This window comes from Oncorhynchus nerka, unplaced genomic scaffold (assembly GCF_034236695.1).
Source record: "Oncorhynchus nerka isolate Pitt River unplaced genomic scaffold, Oner_Uvic_2.0 unplaced_scaffold_2___fragment_2___debris, whole genome shotgun sequence".
Classification (NCBI taxonomy): Eukaryota; Metazoa; Chordata; class Actinopteri; order Salmoniformes; family Salmonidae; genus Oncorhynchus; species Oncorhynchus nerka.
Genome location: NW_027040327.1, coordinates 79260 through 100896, shown reverse-complemented (window position 1 = coordinate 100896; position 21637 = coordinate 79260). Strand labels below are relative to the sequence as shown.

Sequence of the window (21637 nt, the reverse complement as noted above, 5' to 3'; positions counted from 1 at the left end):
TACTGTGGTGCACTGATGGATAAACAAGAACAAAGAGGGACATACACACAGCGAGCATCTGCATGGGACATGTTGTGGAGGAGAGGAGAGGGGATCTTACCTCCATGGGCACCACCTGCATGAGGATGGCGAAGTTGGTGAGATGATTACACAGACACACCGAGTAGGACATGTTCCCTTCGGACCGCACACAGCCCTCATTGGACCAAACACCCTCCTTTGAACTGACAGAAGATAGACAGGCAGCCAGCCAGTCAGTCAGGTAGAGGACGGTGACACAGGAGACAGCCAGTCAGGTAGAGGACGGAGACACAGGAGACAGCCAGTCAGGTAAAGGACGGAGATACAGGAGACAGACAGTCAGGTAGAGGACGGAGATACAGGAGACAGACAGTCAGGTAGAGGATGGAGATACAGGAGACAGCCAGTCAGGTAAAGGACGGAGATACAGGAGACAGCCAGTCAGGTAAAGGACGGAGATACAGGAGACAGACAGTCAGGTAGAGGACGGAGATACAGGAGACAGACAGTCAGGTAAAGGACAGCAACACAGGAGACAGCCAGTCAGGTAAAGGACGGAGATACAGGAGACAGACAGTCAGGTAAAGGACGGAGATACAGGAGACTGACAGTCAGGTAGAGGACGGAGATACAGGAGACAGACAGTCAGGTAGAGGATGGAGATACAGGAGACAGCCAGTCAGGTAAAGGACGGAGATACAGGAGACAGCCAGTCAGGTAAAGGACGGAGATACAGGAGACAGACAGTCAGGTAGAGGACGGAGATACAGGAGACAGACAGTCAGGTAAAGGACAGCAACACAGGAGACAGCCAGTCAGGTAAAGGACGGAGATACAGGAGACAGACAGTCAGGTAAAGGACGGAGATACAGGAGACTGACAGTCAGGTAGAGGACGGAGATACAGGAGACAGCCAGTCAGGTAGAGGACGGAGACACAGAAGACAGCCAGTCAGGTAGAGGACGGAGATACAGGAGACAGACAGTCAGGTAGAGGACGGAGATACAGGAGACAGACAGTCAGCTAGAGGACGGAGACACAGGAGACAGACAGTCAGGTAGAGGACGGAGACACAGGAGACAGACAGTCAGGTAGAGGACGGAGACACAGGAGACAGCCAGTCAGGTAAAGGACGGCGACACACACAGTGACATATCGACGCACAATAAGCTCAGACAGAGATAGGCACACAAACATGCCTGTCACCATAATAGCAATGATACATCTACAATCCACACTCCCTAAGCCTGATTATAAAGGTTATGTGGGAGGCCCATTAACACATATGTTTTGCTGAATTTCATTTTTAAAAGGGCTGTTCAGTATTTCAATGTTTTTCATGAAGCACAAGGGGAGAGTAAGCATTATAAGTCTAAATAAAACACTAACAATTCACACTGATTTATAGTTTTTAAATCAAATGTCAAAGTTTTTAAAGAAGGTTGCTGCACCCCCTTACTCAAGATATACTGTGCCAAATGTATTGATTCTATGCATCATGGATGTAATGTATATGATTATGATTCATACTCAAGACTAGACTATACAGTGCCTTGCGAAAGTATTCGGCCCCCTTGAACTTTGCGACCTTTTGCCACATTTCAGGCTTCAAACATAAAGATATAAAACTGTATTTTTTTTGTGAAGAATCAACAACAAGTGGGACACAATCATGAAGTGGAACGACATTTATCGGATATTTCAAACTTTTTTAACAAATCAAAAACTGAAAAATTGGGCGTGCAAAATTATTCAGCCCCCTTAAGTTAATACTTTGTAGCGCCACCTTTTGCTGCGATTACAGCTGTAAGTCGCTTGGGGTATGTCTCTATCAGTTTTGCACATCAAGAGACTGACATTTTTTCCCATTCCTTCTTGCAAAACAGCTCGAGCTCAGTGAGGTTGGATGGAGAGCATTTGTGAACAGCAGTTTTCAGTTCTTTCCACAGATTCTCGATTGGATTCAGGTCTGGACTTTGACTTGGCCATTCTAACACCTGGATATGTTTATTTTTGAACCATTCCATTGTAGATTTTGCTTTATGTTTTGGATCATTGTCTTGTTGGAAGACAAATCTCCATCCCAGTCTCAGGTCTTTTGCAGACTCCATCAGGTTTTCTTCCAGAATGGTCCTGTATTTGGATCCATCCATCTTCCCATCAATTTTAACCATCTTCCCTGTCCCTGCTGAAGAAAAGCAGGCCCAAACCATGATGCTGCCACCACCATGTTTGACAGTGGAGATGGTGTGTTCAGGGTGATGAGCTGTGCTGCTTTTACGCCAAACATAACGTTTTGCATTGTTTCCAAAAAGTTCCATTTTGGTTTCATCTGACCAGAGCACCTTCTTCCACATGTTTGGTGTGTCTCCCAGGTGGCTTGTGGCAAACTTTAAACGACACTTTTTATGGATATCTTTTAAGAAATGGCTTTCTTCTTGCCACTCTTCCATAAAGGCCAGATTTGTGCAATATACGACTGATTGTTGTCCTATGGACAGAGTGTCCCACCTCAGCTGTAGATCTCTGCAGTTCATCCAGAGTGATCATGGACCTCTTGGCTGCATCTCTGATCAGTCTTCTCCTTGTATGAGCTGAAAGTTTAGACGGACGGCCAGGTCTTGGTAGATTTGCAGTGGTCTGATACTCCCTCCATTTCAATATTATCGCTTGCACAGTGCTCCTTGGGATGTTTAAAGCTTGGGAAATCTTTTTGTATCCAAATCCGGCTTTAAACTTCTTCACAACAGTATCTCAGACCTGCCTGGTGTGTTCCTTGTTCTTCATGATGCTCTCTGCGCTTTTAACGGACCTCTGAGACTATCATAGTGCAGGTGCATTTATACAGAGACTTGATTACACGCAGGTGGATTGTATTTATCATCATTAGTCATTTAGGTCAACATTGGATCATTCAGAGATCCTCACTGAACTTCTGGAGAGAGTTTGCTGCACTGAAAGTAAAGGGGCTGAATAATTTTGCGCGCCCAATTTTTCAGTTTTTGATTTGTTAAAAAAGTTTGAAATATCCCATAAATGTCGTTCCACTTCATGATTGTGTCCCACTTGTTGTTGATTCTTCACAAAAAATACAGTTTTATATCTTTATGTTTGAAGCCTGAAATGTGGCAAAAGGTCGCAAAGTTCAAGGGGGCCGAATACTTTCGCAAGGCACTGTATGTTTTCCTATATATAGGACACATTATAGTACATTTACATTTACATTTAAGTCATTTAGCAGACGCTCTTATCCAGTAAAGCTCCTTATACATTTAGCCTATGGCAACACACTCGTCTCCTTGTGATTCCTAATTCCCTAATATCCACATACCGTACTGTTACATCCCAATTTCATTAACATAGCTCTAGCCATATCTTAGTGTGAATATGTAAACCAACCTGTAGTCGAGAAAGGCACAGTAGAGGTACACTTTGTTGCTCTGGTTTAAGGCTTGACACTGCTGATCCCTGTTCTGAAAAAATAAAACAAGGTCGTCATTTCACGGTTACCGCTCTAGGCTACTTCCCAAACCTCTATTGTGAGGTACACTCTTAGAAAAAAGGGTTCTATAAGGGTTATGTGGCTGTCCCCATAGGATAACCCTTTTGGTTCCAGGTAGAACCTTTTTTCCCACTGGGCACAAACATTGATTGAACATAATTTCATTGGAATGACGTGGAAACCAAGTTCTGCCCAGAAGGTTGGTTCCAGGTAGAATTACTTTGTGTTCCATATAAAACCCCCTGTGGAAAGGGTTCTACATGGAACCAAAGGGGTTCTACCTGGAACCAAAAGTGGTTCTTTGTGGACTTTTTGATTCTATATAGAACCTTTTTTCCCCCTAAGAGAGTAGGCATGTGACATTTTGATATCCCTTTGGCATTTTCTTCGTCACAATATACTGCCAAAGAAGGCCATCATCTTATATTTCTAAACAGAAATGAACTTGAAGAAACACAATTCCAGGTCTCCCTTGAAAAAGTGGTTATTTTATGAATGGGACAACCGGGTAAAAGAAAGGTTGAATAGAAAATAATCGACTTGATTGTATTAGTAGTCTGTGTGATGGCCACACTAGTGTTTGTTTACCCCCATAACCCAGAGCAACCTGTTAGGAAAATGCATGTTACTGTAATCATCATGACAGTGGTATGGAACCCTTTGGACATGAGCAGCTCTCTCCAGCTGGCTTTCTGTGACTCCAGTTGGCTTCCCCTTCATCCATAAGCTTAACAAGACCATTAGAGCTGGCTCAGTGCGCTCCAAAAATAGCCATCTCTTTTTGAATTTGGAAGAATGAACCACCTATTTGCTTTTTGTTTTGTGAAATCAAGTAACAATTCTCTCTCCACTCGTGCTGAGAAACCATTAAACATCTAAAGAAGACATCAGAATAACTAGCTAGAGCATAACAACGGCTCAGCCGCACAGCAAAGTGGATTATTGTATTGTGTGAGACTCCTTACTGTCTTAAAGCATTTTATTTTATTATAACTCACTTTTTCCATGTAATTCCTTAAATCAAATTTGGAGTCCCCAGAGACAGTGAGCTAATGGTTGAAGTCGTAGGAATGTGGTAATTAGGGCCTGGCCATGGTTTCAGGTTCAACTTAACACTCTGTCCAATCTTTCCTCAACACAAAGCAAAGCTTTCATAGGCTGGCGTGGTGTAACATCTACAGCAGACCCACCTCTCCTTATTCCCTGGGCCTTAATGGAGAAATTATATCAGAGTATGTTGAGATGGACCTTCTGGAAAAAGTGAGTGAGAGGGAGAGTGAAGCTGACAGTGAGGCTCGATGTCTTGTGCATGTGTCTCTTTCCTGGCCCTACAATAGGCTGTCTGCTTAATATTATGTTAGATATGGCCCAAATTCAGTGTGTTGCTCACCTAAACATTGTGCTAGGGATATGTACAGATAGGACAGTGTGTTCCATAGAGCAGCACACATGCACCCCATCAGCATGGGCAACGTCTGTCTTTGACAAGGTGCTGAATAACTCACTGGTTCTTGTCAGGAGTAAATAGAAGCAGATGGGAGAGTGAGGTACAACTAGGATCCATTCACAGCCCAGGAAGAGAAATAACAATTACAGACTGCCATCAGGCATCCCTTTAACTCTGGAACATTTGTTCTCTACTATCGCTGAAACTTTGATGATGCTATTATGTTACAGAGGGGACGGGGGACTCATTTTCCACATTGAGAGAATACAGGGAGGGAAAATGTTACACACTCTGACCAGACACACATTGACTACCTGACTGACTGGCTTGCTCCCCCGTCTCTCCCTGCTGCCCTGCTCCCTCCCCGTCTCTCCCTGCTGCCCTGCTCCCTCCCCGTCTCTCCCTGGTGCCCTGCTCCCTCCCCGTCTCTCCCTGGTGCCCTGCTCCCTCCCCGTCTCTCCCTGGTGCCCTGCTCCCTCCCCATCTCTCCCTGGTGCCCTGCTCCCACCCAGTCTTTCCCTGGTGCCCTGCTCCCTCCCCATCTCTCACTGGTGCCCTGCTCCCTCCCCGTCTCTCCCTGGTGCCCTGCTCCCTCCCCGTCTCTCCCTGGTGCCCTGCTCCCTCCCCGTCTCTCCCTGGTGCCCTGCTCCCACCCCGTCTCTCCCTGGTGCCCTGCTCCCTCCCCGTCTCTCCCTGGTGCCCTGCTCCCTCCCGTCTCTCCCTGCTGCCCTGCTCCATCCCGTCTCTCCCTGGTGCCCTGCTCCCACCCCGTCTCTCCCTGGTGCCCTGCTCCCTCCCCATCTCTCACTGGTGCCCTGCTCCCTCCCCGTCTCTCCCTGGTGCCCTGCTCCCTCCCCGTCTCTCCCTGGTGCCCTGCTCCCTCCCCATCTCTCCCTGGTGCCCTGCTCCCTCCCGTCTCTCCCTGGTGCCCTGCTCCCTCCCCGTCTCTCACTGGTGCCCTGCTCCCTCCCCGTCTCTCCCTTGTTCCCTGCTCCCTCCCCATCTCTCCCTGGTGCCCTGCTCCCTCCCCCGTCTCTCCCTGGTGCCCTGCTACCTCCCCGTCTCTCCCTGGTGCCCTGCTCCCTCCCCGTCTCTCCCTGGTGCCCTGCTCCCTCCCCATCTCTCCCTGGTGCCCTGCTCCCTCCCCGTCTCTCCCTGGTGCCCTGCTCCCTCCCCGTCTCTCCCTGGTGCCCTGCTCCCTCCCCGTCTCTCCCTGGTGCCCTGCTCCCTCCCCGTCTCTCCCTGGTGCCCTGCTCCCTCCCCATCTCTCCCTGGTGCCCTGCGGCCTCCCATCTCTCCCTGGTGCCCTGCGGCCTCACTGTCTGCCAGGGAAGAGAGCTCCGCTCCAGCACTTTATTAACATAAGAGGGCCAGCAAAATGAGACTTGGAAATCACTTCAAACCTCATCTGAGGAGGAGACAGAGAGCAGACGACAGAGAGAAAGACAGAGACAGAGAGACAGTCAGAGGGAAAGAGGAAGAGAATGAGAGACTGACTGCCAGAGGGAGGCAGAGAATGAGCAACAGAGTGACCATTGAATCAGTTGTGAAGTAAGCAGTCCATCCTTTACTGTGTCTGTCAACTCAATACATCTCAATCAATGAGAGACCAGTGCCTATCATGACATCATTACTACATGCCTATCATGTGGCAGCGTGTTGCATAACAACATTAGGGGGAGATTGGGAGGGAGTGTTGTGCCGCGGGGATGAGTGGCATAAGCTTATCATTAACAGCTAGCACACCCGCACAAAACATATATTTTAGATATCCTGTAATATGTAGCATTCTTACTGAGGACATGGAAAGACCGGGTGTAATGTAGGACTATTCGGAGGTGTGTGGTGTGGGACAGATGCAGTCTTCACCACTGAAAATTAGTCTAACAGCACGACTGTCTGCATCAGTGACACAATTCCACCGAAAAACATGAATTAATTTTCTTTGTTGCCTTATTGTTTGATTAATCAGGAGACAGAACTCTGTGTCTGGTTCCACTAAATAACATGTAGAAAGTGCAAACATATGCATATCTCCACAGAAACACTTAGTAGCTGAAATTAGCCATAAAAGGAAACACTTTATCTCTGAGACAGGCACACAGAGGTGTAGTGAAACACGATCCAGTCCAGCAGGCCAAATGGACCACAGCATAGCAGGTTAGTATCACAGTGACACATCACTGATCTGAGATCTGATATGAGATCCTTTCAGACTGGGACCCACTTTAAAATAATTGGTCTAAGCTAACCCCAGCACAGTTCGGGCTTAATGAACAGGTAATGTTGCTATGAAGGTCCATGGTGACAGACACACCATCTAATTTAGAGCATGTGGAGAAACCATCTGAGTAGCACTGGACAACACAACTGGCCCAGAGCAGAGTGAGGTCATGATGTCAGGGGAAATGCAAGGCTCGCAGCTGTGGTCTGGGCTGAGCCTCCAAGGTAGACACACAAAACAACTATGTAAGTGTTGATAAGTGTGAAGGGTGTGAAGAAAAGTGAAGTTGCCATTTTATGTTGATGGGGCGGGATACCGAGATCTGGAAGTCTAACAAGATCACTCAAGTTATATTGAAATATCCTTGGTTGAAAAATAGCATGGCACGTTGTTGAATTTCTAGGAAGTGTCTCAAGATACTTGGAATTGTATTCTAACAAACTTTACTTTAAGAAATGACAAGTTGTATGAATATGGGGGAATGTTACTTAACAGTATGTGCCAAACCATCACTTTCTCTTTTGCACCAGGAAATTGAAAGGAAGTTCCATCTGAGTAACTCTGGGAAAGGGGAACAGAGCAAGGGAGGAAGAAAGTGAGGCGGGGGAGTGAGAGAGACCCTTAATGCAAAGCTCCTGGCAAGAGAAGGATAGCAATCGCCAGACCTCCATCTGCGATTGATCTGCGAGCTGGCCCAAATGTGTAAGTCTGTGTGTGAGGGAGGGAGGGAGGGAGGGAGGGATAGATAGAGAGAGACTCACCCACAGGGTTTGGATTGGGTGTGTACTGAGAGTTATTAAAAGACTGGCAATAAAGACTGCTTATTATAGTGGCAAAGACAACTGATACCAGCTTTGGCTTACTTTAAAAAAATATTGGGTATCAGGGTTCTTAAAGGTTTTGGTGGGTTTATTTTCCCAGTTCTTGATGAATTAATCCACAGTTATTCAGCATTCATGCCTTAATTGGAAGCTCCTGAAAGTCTACTAGACTTGCAATCACTAGCCTGCTCTCCCCTCCAAAGAAACACTCCCTCATTCTCTCATCCCCTTTTGTTTTAAAAGACATACAGTAGATCGATCAAAATGTGATCAATTATAATGCACAAGCTATATTTATAAAACGAAGTCAATATGGAACAGAACATTCATTCTTGCCCTTTCCTTCCAGTACCTGCTAAAAGGGCCTGCTGTAGTACACTATGAATGTGTGGGTCAACTCTGGGAGAGACAGCAGCCACCACCGCTCCTACACTACTCCCTCTCCATTCCTCCGCTGCCCACAGTCCCTCTCATGCAGCCACTGCCGCCTCTCCAACACACAGCTTTATTAGCCTGTAAACTCAAGTCCTGCCTGTCTAAACCTTTTTTTCTATTCTTTCAATTTTGACACTGAACAACACCGGCATTCCTTGTGAAATCACTCTTTCCATTTCTTCACCTCATACCGTCAGTGTGATGCTTGAGTGAAGAGGAGAATGGGGAGAGGGATGGGGAGGGGGGGTAGGTTTTTTATGTATGTATTCATGTTTCACTACAGACCCCAGTGCCCCCTCTCCTCTCCGCTGGTCCTCCCACGCCAGACCCACGTCGGACAGGACTAATAAATCACAGCTGGAGCCAGGGCCCAATCAGCACTAGTGCAGAATGGCGTGAGAAAGCTCACAGGCCTCCAAGAGACCCGATAACACTTTCACTCCGTATCGGAGCCGCTCCCCAGAACCCTATTGACTGGCGTGGTGTCACCTTGGACCGGACTGATACGACACTGCCAGTTAGCTCTGGAAGGAAATGACCTAAGTAGATGTTTGGTGAGGGTCTGAGCATACAGGTGCAAGGCCAGATTCACTGACCATCCATTCAGACCTGTTTGGCCTCCCCTGTGAACGATGCTAATAGCCATAAGACAAAGTCATTATGGATCATTACGACTGGTGACAGTGTCAATGAATGACCTATAGTTTTAGGCATTCACAGCAATAGGGTTCATGACATTGTTTTTCTTTTTCTGCTCATAAAACAGGCATTCTCCATGTGAGGTAAATGGTCAAAGGTGTCTACTGTTGTGTTCGAGATCTGACAGTAAGTGACTGCTGTTCTACTACAGTGTTACTAATACACAAGACCTGTTGTTACCATGGCACCATGACCAGGATGGTGAAGCTGACAGTACTATACTGCTGCTGACACAATTCCCCTTCTGAGACTTTAATCAGACTAGATGTCTCTCTCTCTCCTCTGGCTGGCTAAAACCGTTGGGAAAGCAGAAGGGTCAATCACAAATCATTTAGCTACCCCTGAGCAGTGGAGGCACGCCACTGGAGGCCATTTTTGGAGTGGAGTTAGACAGACAGTAAAGAGCAGAGTGAACAATGACGGGAAAGGTCTTCCACATACTGTTTGAGCAGTTTCCCTCTCTCCTAGTTTGGAAGGTGAAGTATCCACCAGCTCCCAAAGACATAAAAATTCCAAAAATAGTCAGTCACTTTTGGGCTGAATCTATCCTCAGGCTCACAACAGACCAGTAATAGCATATTTACCTCTTTTCTGGTAATGGTTACAGACAAAAAGTAATGTGTGAGGTATGCAACTTCTAAATATACAGTGCATTCGGAAAGTATTCAGACCCCTTGACTTTTTCCATATTTTGTTACATTACAGCCTTATTCTAAAATGGATTAACAGTTTTTTTCCCCTCACCAATCTACACACAATACCACATAATGACAAAGCAAAAAAAAATAAAACATTACATTTACATAAGTATTCAGACCCTTTGCTCAATACTTTGTTGAAGCACTTTGGGCAGTGATTACAGCCTCGAGTCTTCTTCGGTATGATGCTACAAGCTTGGCACACCGACATTTGGGGATTTTCTCCCATTCTTCTCTGAAGGTCTTCTCAAGCTCTGTCAGGTTGGATGGGGAGTGCTGAGTATCAGGCAGCTGCACAGCTATTTTCAGGTCTCTCCTAGGGCTGTTGCTGGGACCGTATTGCCGCCACACCAGCGGTCTCGAGTCATGAAGTCAATCAAATTCCGCGTGACCATTTAGTCACGGTAATTAGGCTTCTCCAAGCTCTGATGCTGCTGATGGTCATTAGTAGTCTACCAAACTTGCTAACTGCCTGGTACTCCGCACTCTATTGTCCCTCTAATCACTCTGACATCAATGCAAATGTGATCAAAAGTCGAATCAAACACTTCAAGAGAGCCCATGAGCTCATGTTGCGCAACATTTATATAGGCTATGCAATTGCGCAAGAAAACCGAGTGATGACCTCTATTAACTTCTTGCTGACAGGGGGGCAGTATTGAGTAGCTTGGATGAATAAGGTGCCCAGAGTAAACTGCCTGCTACTCTGTCCCAGATGCTAATATATGCATATTATTAGTAGTATTGGATAGAAAACACTCTGAAGTTTCGAAAACTGTTTGAATGATGTCTGGGTATAACAGAACTCATATGGCAGGCGAAAACCTGAGAAAAATCCAACCAGGAAGTGGGAAATCTGAGGCTTGTAGTTTTTTAACTCAGCCCCTATTATAGATACAGTGGGATATTGGTTATGTTGCACTTCCTAAGGCTTCCACTAGTTGTCAACAGTCTTTAGAACTTTGTTTGAGGATTCTAATGTGAAGGGGGGCTGGATGAGAGAGGAATGAGTCAGGTGTCTGGCAGATTGCCACAGGCTCTGTGGCGCGGTCATGAGAGAGTTAGCTCTCGTTCCATTGCTTTTCTACAGACATAGGAATTCTCCGGTTGGAACATTATTGAAGATTTATGATAAAAACATCCTAAAGATTGATTCTATACTTAGTTTGACAAGTTTCTACGGGCTGTAACTGAACTTTCCGTCCGAAGTTCGGCGAGACCTGAACGCACTTTTGGATTTGTTTACCAAACACCCTAACAAAAGAAGCTATTTGGACATAAATTATGGACATTATCGAACAAAACAAACATTTATCAGATGTGGAACTGCGATTCCTGGGAGTGCATTCTGATGAAGATCATCAAAGATAAGTTAATATTTATAATGCTATTTATGACTAATGTTGACTACCCAATATGGCGGATATCTTTTTGGCTGCTTTGTTGTCTGAAAGCTGTACTCAGATTATTGCATGGTTTGCTTTTTTCCGTAAAGGTTTTTTGAAATCTGACACAGCGGTTGCATTAACTTCTTGGATATAGGGGGCGCTATTTTAATTTTTGGATGAAAAACGTTCCCGTTTTAAACAAGATATTTTGTCGCGAAAAGATGCTCGACTATGCATATAATTGACAGCTTTGGAAAGAAAACACTCTGATGTTTCCAAAACTGCAAAGATAATGTCTGTGAGTACCACAGAACTGATGTTACACGCGAAACCCAGATAAAACCCAGATAAAAATCAAATCAGGAAGTGCCTCATGTGCCCTTTAAACTGCCTCATGCCAATGACTCCTTATATGGCTGTGAATGGGCCACGAATGAGCTTAGGCTTTCTGTCGCTTCCCCAAGGTGTCGACAGCATTGTGACGTATTTGTAGGCATATCATTGGATGATTGACCATAAGAGACTACATCTACCAGGTGGTCACTTGGTGTCCTCCGTTGCAATTATTGCGTAATCTCCAGCTGCAGTATTTTTCCGTTTGCTTCTGATGAGAAACCAACTGTCACGACTGATATATTATCGAATAGATATGTGAAAAACACATTGAGGATTGATTCTAAACAATGTTTGCCATGTTTCTGTCGATATTATGGAGCTAATTTGGAAAAAAGTTTGGCGTTGTAATGACTGCATTTTTCGGTCTTTTTCTTAGCCAAACGTGATGAACAAAACGGAGCTATTTCGCCAACACAAATCATCTTTTTGGAAAAAATGAACATTTGCTATCTAACTGAGAGTCTCGTCATTGAAATCATCCGAAGTTCTTCAAAGGTAAATTATTTTATTTGAATGCTTTTCTTGTTTTTGTGAAAATGTTCCCTGCTGAATGCTAGGCTTAATGCTATGCTAGGCTATCAATACTCTTACACAAATGCTTGGGTTGAAAAGCTGAAAAGCATATTTTGAAAATCTGAGATGAAAGTGTTGTTAACAAAAGGCTAAGCTTGTGTTTCAATATATTTATTTCATTTCATTTGTGATTTTCATGAATAGGAAACATTGCGTTATGGTAATGCACTTGGGGCTATGATTACGCTCCCGGATACGGGATTGCTCGTCGCTAGAGGTTAAGGAGAAGTATATCTCTAATTCCATGTATAACAGTTGTATTTTCATCAATATTTATAATGAGTATTTCTGTAAATAGATGTGGCTCTCTTCACAATCACTGCATGTTTTAGAACTACTGAACGTAACGCGCCAATGTAAAATGAGATTTTTGTATATAAATATGCACTTTATCGAACAAAACATACATGTATTGTGTAACGTGAAGTCCTATGAGTGTCATCTGATTAAGATCATCAAAGGTTAGTGATTCATTTTACCTCTTTGTGCTTTTTGTGACTCCTCTCTTTGGCTGGAAAAATGTCTGTGTTTTTCTGTGAGTTGGTGGTGACCTAACATAATCGTTTGTGGTGCTTTCACTGTAAAGCATTTTTTAAATCAGACACTGTGGCTGGATTAAGGATAATTTCATCTTTAAAATGGTGTAAAATACTTGTATGCTTGAGGAATTTTAATTATGAGATTTTTGTTGTTTTGAATTTGGCGTCCTGCACTGGCTGTTGGCGAGGTGGGACGCTACCGTCCCACATATCCCAGTTAAAAAGAGGAGGATCGCATCAGCTTTCTATAGGCTAAGCCTACTATATTTATTTCTCAACTTTCCTAATATTAAGCAACTATTAAGCACAATGCTTATCTTTACAACAGGAGTATAGCCTACCTGGCTGGCGTGATAATGAACCTCCATTCACTATTTAAGGGCAGAGACTACATGTTTTTTCCCCCTGCTCCTGTTTCGAGACAGGTGCATGATAATGGTCCATTCTAAATCAAAATCAACTTCACAGATATAATCTGATGGGTGACAATATTAGCCTATCACTTGTGAAAGATATATTATAACTTGTGAATGATGCCCTGCATAAAGCAAGAAACAATGCCTTTTTTTGCAACATTTTCTAATCATAGTCGCACACCTCATGTAGCCTAGCCCATAGGCCTATATGTTTTGATAAGGTTAGTATTACAACTAAAGTGGCCAAATATCTTCTTTAAAGCACATTAATCTGCTTTACAATATCTTCAATATGCGCCTCGGAATTGGATAAGGACGCGCGCAGTTGCGTCGATGTGTCTGTCTTCACTTGTAGCCTGTGAGAAAGACGCGATCCGGTGATGGAGTGCCATGTGAGTGAGAGGTGCTTTCGGAGCATGTAGCACTCTGGGAGAAGGGCCGCAAAAGGCATGGATTTTTTTAGGGTGCATTACGGCCACACAAAGGGAATGCCACCGTGAAATTCAAGGCATTATCAAGTGCCTCTTGTGAATGAGAAACTGATGAAGTGTTTATAGCCTGCGCATAAAACAAGCAGTGCACGTGCCTTTTATGCAACTTTTTTCAAATCATGATTAGAGTCACATCATGCTGTCACACCCAGATCTGTTTCACCTGTCTTTGTGCTTGTCTCCACCCCCTTCCAGGTGTCTCCCATTTGCCTCATTATCCCCTGTGCATTTATACCTGTGCTCTCTGTTTGTCTGTTGCCAGTTCGTCTTGTCAGGTCTTACCAGCGTGCTTTCCCGTCTTCCTGTTTCGCAAGTTCTGTTTCCTAGTTTTCCCCAGTTCTGACCATTCTGTCTGCCCTGACCCCGAGCCTGCCTGCCGCCCTGCACCTGCCTGACTCTGACCTGATTACAAACCTCTGCCTGCCCTGACCCCGAGTCTGCCTGCCTGACTCTGACCTGATTACAAACCTCTGCCTGCCCTGACCCCGAGCCTGCCTGCCTGACTCTGACCTGATAACAAACCTCTGCCTGACCTCGACCTGCCTATTGCCTGCCCGTTTATGTTAAATTATATGAGAACTACAATCACAACTGAAGATATGACCCAGATGCGGATAGTACAGTTCTCAGATAATTTAATATAAACAAGGGGCAGGTCGAGGACCTGACAAGACAAACTGGCAACAGACAAACAGAGAACACAGGTACAAATACACATGGGATAATGGGACAGATGGGAGACACCTGGAGGGGGGTGGAGACAAGCACAAAGACAGGTGAAGCAGATCAGGTTGTGACACATGCAGCCTTAGAATGTATTACAAATCACAACATATAGCCCAATGTTTGTAGAACAACCAAAGTTACATTAATAACTCTAAATTAAGCATATAGGAGTACCTATTTCTTTGTTAACCGCCCGACACAGAATAGCCGCATGTTTGCACTCCCTCAAATCGTTTGGAGAAAATATCCTTTCTATTTAATTCAGCTTTGTTCAATTGTATTCTTCATACTATAAAATAATGCCACGGAAATCTAAGAAAATCTTATCTGCTAAATGAACTAGTGTAGTCCACAGCCATATGGCATAAAAACATCAGTACCTAACATAAGGACAGAGTATGCTATTCTGTTCTTCTGAAATCAACTAAATTTTCTTCATATCATGTTTCTTTAGACCTCTCTAAATTAAATAATGGATTTGTTGTGAAGGTGTAGGCTATATTACATGGATATATTAGACTTTTTAAAATGTAGATGTTCCAAAGGTCTGCATCAGTGACTTGCCAGGAGATGCTAAATGTGGAAGCCAGAAGATGCTAAATGTGTTTATGTTAATTAACGGTCAATTACCCTTAGAACACTGCACCACTCGAGAGCAAGTGGTGCAGCGGTCTAAGGCACTACATCTAAATACTAGAGGCATCACTACAGACCCTGGTTAGATTCCAGGCTGTGTCACAACCGTCCGTGATTGGGAGTACTATTGGGCGGCGTACAATTGGCCCAGCGTCATCCTGGTTAGGGTTTGGCCGGGGTAGGCTGTCATTGAAAATAAGCTCTGCCAGGCTGACCATTGGGTTCTTGTTCACCTTCTGACCAAGAATAATGATGGAGGCCACTGTGTTCTTGGGGACCTTCAATGCTGCAGTAATTTATTGGTACCCTCGACATCTGTTTCGGAGCTCTACGGACAATTCCTTCGACCTCATGGCTAGGTTTTGCTCTGACATGCACTGTAAACTGTGGGACCTTATATAGACAGGTATGTGTCTTTCCAAATCATGTCCAATCAAATGAATTTACCACAGGTGGAAGTTGTAGAAACATCTCAAGAATGATCAATGGAAACTGGATGTACCTGAGCTCAATTTAGTGTCTCATAGCAAAGGGTCTGAATACTTACAGTTGAAGTCGGGAGTTTACATTCACCTTAGTCAAATACATTTAAACTCAGTTTTTCACAATTCCTCACATTTAATCCAAGTAAAAATTCCCTGTATTAGGTCAGTTAGGTTCACCACTTTATTTTAAGAATGTGAAATGTTAAAATAATAGTAGAGAGAATGATTTATTTCAGTTTTATTTCTTTCATCACGTTCCCAGTGGGTCAGAAGTTTACATACACTCAATTAGTATTTGGTAGCATTGCCTTTAAATTGTTTAACTTAGGTCAAACATTTCGGGTAGCCTTCCACAAGCTTCCCACAATAAGTTAAGTGAATTTTGGCCCATTCCTCCTGACAGAGCTGGTGTAATTGAGTCAGGGTTGTAGGCCTCCTTGCTCGCTTGCTTTTCAGTTCTGCCCACACATTTTCTATAGGATTGAGGTCAGGGCTTTGTGATGGCCACTCCAGTACCATGACTTTGTTGTCCTTAAGCCATTTTGCCACAACCTTGGAAGTATGCTTGGGGTCATTGTCCATTTGGAAGACCCATTAGCTTTAACTTCCTGACTGATGTCTTGAGATGTTGTTTCAATATATCCACATAATGTTCCTTCTCATGATGCCATCTATTTTTTGAAGTGCACCAGTCCCTCCTGCAGCAATGAACCCCCACAACATGATGCTGCCACCCCCGTGCTTCACGGTTGGGATGGTGTTCTTCGGCTTGCAAGCCTCCCCCTTTTTCCTCCAACATAACGATGGTCATTGCAGTTGCAAACCGTAGTCTGGCTTATTTATGGCGGTTTTGAAGCAGTGGCTTCTTCCTTGCTGAGCCTTTCAGATTATGTTGATATAGGACTCGTTTTTACTGTGGATATAGATACTTTTGTAACTGTTTCCTCCAGCATCTTCACAGGGTCCTTTGCTGTTGATCTGGGATTGAGTTGCACTTTTCGCACCAAAGTACGTTAATCTCTAGGAGACAGAACGCGTCTCCTTCCAGAGCGGTATGACGTCTGCGTGGTCCCATGTGTTTATACTTGTGTACTATTATTTGTGCAGATGAACGTGGTACCCTCAGGCGTTTGGAAATTCCTCCCAAGGATGAACCATACTTGTGGAGGTCTACACATTTTATTTCTGAGGTCTTGGCTGATTTCTCTTGATTTTCCCATGATGTTAAGCAAAGAGGCACTGAGTTTGAAGGTAGGCCTTGAAACACATCCACAGGTACACCTCCAATTGACTCAAATTATGTCAATTAGCCTACCAGAAGCTTCTAAAGCCATGACATAATTTTCTGGAATTTTCCAAGCTGTTTAAAAGCACAGTCAACTTCTGAAACACTGGAATCGTGATACAGCGAATTATAAGTGAAATGATCTGTCTTAAATAAGCATGCCCCATTCAGAAAATGTAGAACCAGGAACAGATATAGCCCTTGGTTCACTCCAGACCTGACTGCCCTTGACCAGCACAAAAACGTCCTGTGGCGTACTGCATTAGAATCGAATTACCCCACGATATGCAACTTTTCAGGGAAGTTAGGAACCAATATACACAGGCAGTTAGGAAATCAAAAAGGCTAGCTTTTTCACAAACTCCAAAAGGTTTTGGAACACTGTAAAGTCCATGGAGAATAAGAGCACCTCCTCCCAGCTGCCCACTGCACTGAGGCTAGGAAACACTGTCACCACCAATAAATCCATGATAATTGAGAATTTCAATAAGCATTTTTCTACGGTTGGCCATGCTTTCCACCTGACCATCCCTACCCCGGTCAACAGCGCTGCAACCCCCCACAGCAACTTGCCCAAGCCTACCCATTTCTCCTTCACCCAAATCCAGATAGCTGATGTTCTGAAAGAGTTGCAAAATCTGGACCCATACAAATCAGCTGGACTAGACAATCTGGACCCTCTCTTTTTAAAATGATCAGCCGAAATTGTTGCAACCCCTATTAGTAGCCTGTTCAACCTCTCTTTTGTGTCGTCTGAGATCCCCAAAGATTAGAAAGCTGCCGCGGTCAAACCCCTCTTCAAAGGGGGAGACACTCTAGACCCAAACTGCTACAGACCTATCCTACCCTGCCTTTCTAAGGTCTTTGAAATCCAAGTTAACAAACAGATCACCGACCATTTCGAATACCACCGTACCTTCTCCACTGTGCAATCCGGTTTCCGAGCTGGTCATGGGTGCACCTCAGCCACGCTCAAGGTACTAAACGATATCATAACCGCCATTGATAAAAGACAGTACTGTGCAGCAGTCTTCATCAACCTGGCCAAGGCTTTCGACTCTGTCAATCACCGTATTCTTATTGGCAGACTCAATAGCCTTGGTTTCTCAAATGACTGCCTCGCCTGGTTCACCAACTACTTCGCAGATAGAGTTCAGTGTGTCAAATCGGAGGGCCTGTTGTCCGGACTTTTGGCAGTCACTATGGGAGTACCACAGGGTTCAATTCTCAGCCTGACTATTTTCTCTGTATATATCAACGATGTCGCTCTTGGTGTGGGTGATTCCCTGATCCACCTCTACGCATACGACACCATTCTGTGTACATCTGGCCCTTCTTTGGACACTGTGTTAACTAACCTCCAAACCAGCTTCAATGCCATACAACACTCCTTACGTGGCCTCCAACTGCGCTTAAATGCAAGTCAAACTAAATGCATGTTCTTCAACCGATTGCTACCAGCACCTGCCCGCCCGTCCAGCATCACTACTCTGGACAGTTCTGACTTAGAATATGTGGACATCTACAAATACCTAGTTGTCTGGTTAGACTGTAAACTCTCCTTCCAGACTCACATCAAGCATCTCCAATCCAAAATCAAATCTAGAATCGGCTTCCTATTTCGCAACAAAGCCTCCTTCATTCATGCTGCCAAATATACCCTTGTAAAACTGACAATCCTACCGATCCTTGACTTCGGCACTCTACTCAGCAAATTGGATGCAGTCTATCACAGTACCATCAGTTTTGTCACCAAAGCCCCATATACTACCCACCACTGCGACCTGTATGCTCTCGTTGGCTGGCCCTCGCTTCATATTCGTCGCCAAACTCACTGGCTCCGCCTTATCTCAGCTCATTGGTCACCATAGCAGCACCCACCCGTAGCACGCGCTCCAGCAGGTATATTTGGTCACCCCCAAAGCCAATTCCTCCTTTGGCCGCCTTTCCTTCCAGTTCTCTGCTGCCAATGATTGGAACGAACTGCAAACATCACTGAAGCTGGAGACTCATATCTCTCTCCCTAACTTTAAGCACCAGTTGTCAGAGCAGCTCACAGATCACTGCACCTGTACATAGCCCATCTGTGAATAGCCCATCTAACTACCTCATCCCCATACTGTAATTTTTAATTTTAAATTTTTTGCTCCTTTGCACCCCAGTATCTCTACTTGCACATTCATCTTATGCACATCTTTCACTCCAGTGTTTAATTTCTCAATTGTAATTATTTTGCCACTATGGCCTATTTATTGCCTTACCTCCCTTATCTTACCTCATTTGCACACATTGTATATAGACTTTTTTTTCTATTGTGTTATTGATTGTATGTTTTGTTTACTCCATGTGTAACTGTGTTGTTGTTTGTGTTGCACTGCTTTGCTTTATCTTGGCCAGGTCGCAGTTGTAAATGAGAACTTCTCAACTGGCCTACCTGGTTAAAAAAAGGTGAAATAAAATATAAAATAAAAGTCTGTAAACAATTGTTAGAAAAATTACTTGTGTCATGCACAAAGTAGATGTCCTAACCGACTTGCCAAAACTAACGTTTGTTAACAAGAAATTTGTGGAGTGGTTGATAAACGAGTTTCAATGACTCCAACCTAGGTGTATGGAAACTTCCGACTTCAACTGTATGGAAATAAGGTATTTGCAAAAATGTCTAAAAACCTGTTTTCAATTTGTCATTAATGGGCATTGTGTGTGGATTGATAATAACATTTGTTTTATTTAATACATTTTAGAATAAGGCTGTAATGTAACAAAATGTGGAAAAAGTCAAGGGGTCTGAACACTTTCCGTATCCACTATAAGTGGATAGATACTGTATATTGTCTTATGTTAGGTGTTGACAACAAGTTAAAAACCCAAATCACATACTGTACGGTAATTCGTCATAAAACTGATGAAAGCAGCAGTGGTGCATATTTGTTGTCACTGGAGTTGAGGTCCAAACTATTCCCGACACAAGACCAATGTTGATTGGGGGGATTTCTGTGAAAACCATTGATTTATCACTATTTTATTTTGGCACCATAACAATGAGCACTAAGGCAGTCTCAGTGACTGTAAATAGAAACACCTTGAATCAAGATGAAAGAGCACTGGAACACATCTCCAGCACTTCATAAGGGAAAGACATTCTCCCCTCTCCCGTAGTGTCTGCTAAAACAAACACAGTAATCATGTCACAGGAACGTGGCCAGATCACTGCAGCATAAACATTTATTTCCAGGGGGAAAATGAAGGCAAACAACACCCATTGCCATGGTTTCACAAAGCCGCTTGGTTTTCATTTGTGCTCTTAAGAAAGATGGAAGAGAAGAAAACACCTTTGATGGCGATTCACTAGCAAGTGAATATTTTCTACTGAGCAGCTCACATGGCAGGAGAAGCACATTCTCTCCAAGTGTAATGGACGGCTGCTTACGTTAGCTGTTGATGGAAAACTATCACATCTCATTTTTGGTTAAAAAAAATATTGGATAATATCTTGTGAGGTCATTTGGTCCTTATGCAACAATTGAATGTTTATGGAAAAAGTTTTTTTGAATAAGATAGATGGGATGACTCGATTATTCTTACTCTGTGTTGAAGAAGAGTGTTCTATGGATGGACTTTAGAGCTCTCCATTGCATTTCTGCATTTAGAGGGCTAACAATTGCCACACACGTCTTCTAAGTTAACTTTCATTATGGGTTTCAAATGTATTTCCCATGGAAAGCTGGCAACACTTTCTTCACTAAATCGCTGCCACAAAGCAGAAAGGCAAAAAATATGTTATTCATGAACTCAAATTATCGTTCCTTTAAAAGTACCCAAAGCCTAGAGTTCAAATGTCTAGAATCACTTTTGTTTCAATAAAGAGGTCGGGAGAAATGAATACCCAAATATATTTCCTTTTGCCCATCCTCTTTCCACAAGAAACACAGATCCTTTCACATACTGTGAGACAAAACAGCTGAGAATCATCTAAAAAGCACACCCTTATTCCTTCTGATAAGGTAAGAATACTTCCCCCAACAACTGTGCTGCTTATTTCAGGAAAACCATTGCTAAGCAGTTTTTCAGCACAATTTCATGTCCTTCACTAAGACAGAGATGAAAGGTTTCTTATGGCCAGTAAATTGGTAATCCATTGACATCGCTTGGTAATTCAATACACTGTGGAGTAATAGGTGATGTATTTGTGTTGGTGAAGTACTCTTACCAGGATGTGTGTGAGGACAATCTTGATGAGCGGAGACCCAGACAGGTTGACGGACAGGGCAGGCGATGGCTCCACCTTCAGTGAGATGAGGAAACTGGCCACCTGGATCTTATGGTCTTTGAAATCAGCTGCCTCGTTGATCCTGAGAGAGAGAGAGAGAGAGAGAGAGAGAGAGAGAGAGATGACACAGAATGTCACTCGAACACCAATAAGAGCTCTGCTAGGGTGTTTATCTACACAGTAGTGTCACAGAGGGCTCAGAACAGTAGCATGGGAGTGGGACTCTGATACATCTGTCAACGTCATCAATCACAATGAAAACACAGCATCTCGTCAGGAGCTTTTCTAGGTCAACTTAAGTGAGGCAACACCCACATATCATTGTGCAGACGGATATTCTCACCCACTGGGGAGTGAAACACAACCATTACGAACTAACCTCACCATCAATTGTAAAAGGAGCGTGTTTATCATTATCATCTGCTTTACTGAGAAACTCGTTTAGAACAAAGTATATTGTTCTATATTGTTGCAGAAGCAGATTGATCCGAAGGGCCTTAAAACTTCTACATGTTACATTTAGAGCTGTATTTCTGAAGAGGCAGTCAAAGTTACATGCCGTATTGAGGGCCACAATATAGTCAG

General features: G+C 43.9%; 1 protein-coding gene across 2 annotated transcripts in view; it reads right to left on the bottom strand.

Annotated features, from left to right (window-relative positions):
• LOC115111526 (adhesion G-protein coupled receptor D1-like) overlaps positions 1-21637 on the bottom strand; it is a 74515-nt gene that overhangs the window by 24395 nt on the left and 28483 nt on the right. For both annotated transcript variants that reach the window (XM_029637666.2, XM_065016505.1), the window contains 3 exons: positions 20993-21134; positions 3421-3494; positions 101-224 (listed from right to left, as the gene is read on the bottom strand). In XM_029637666.2, coding sequence (XP_029493526.1) covers positions 101-224; positions 3421-3494; positions 20993-21134 — 340 coding nt within the window. The remainder of the gene's footprint in view (positions 1-100; positions 225-3420; positions 3495-20992; positions 21135-21637) is intronic.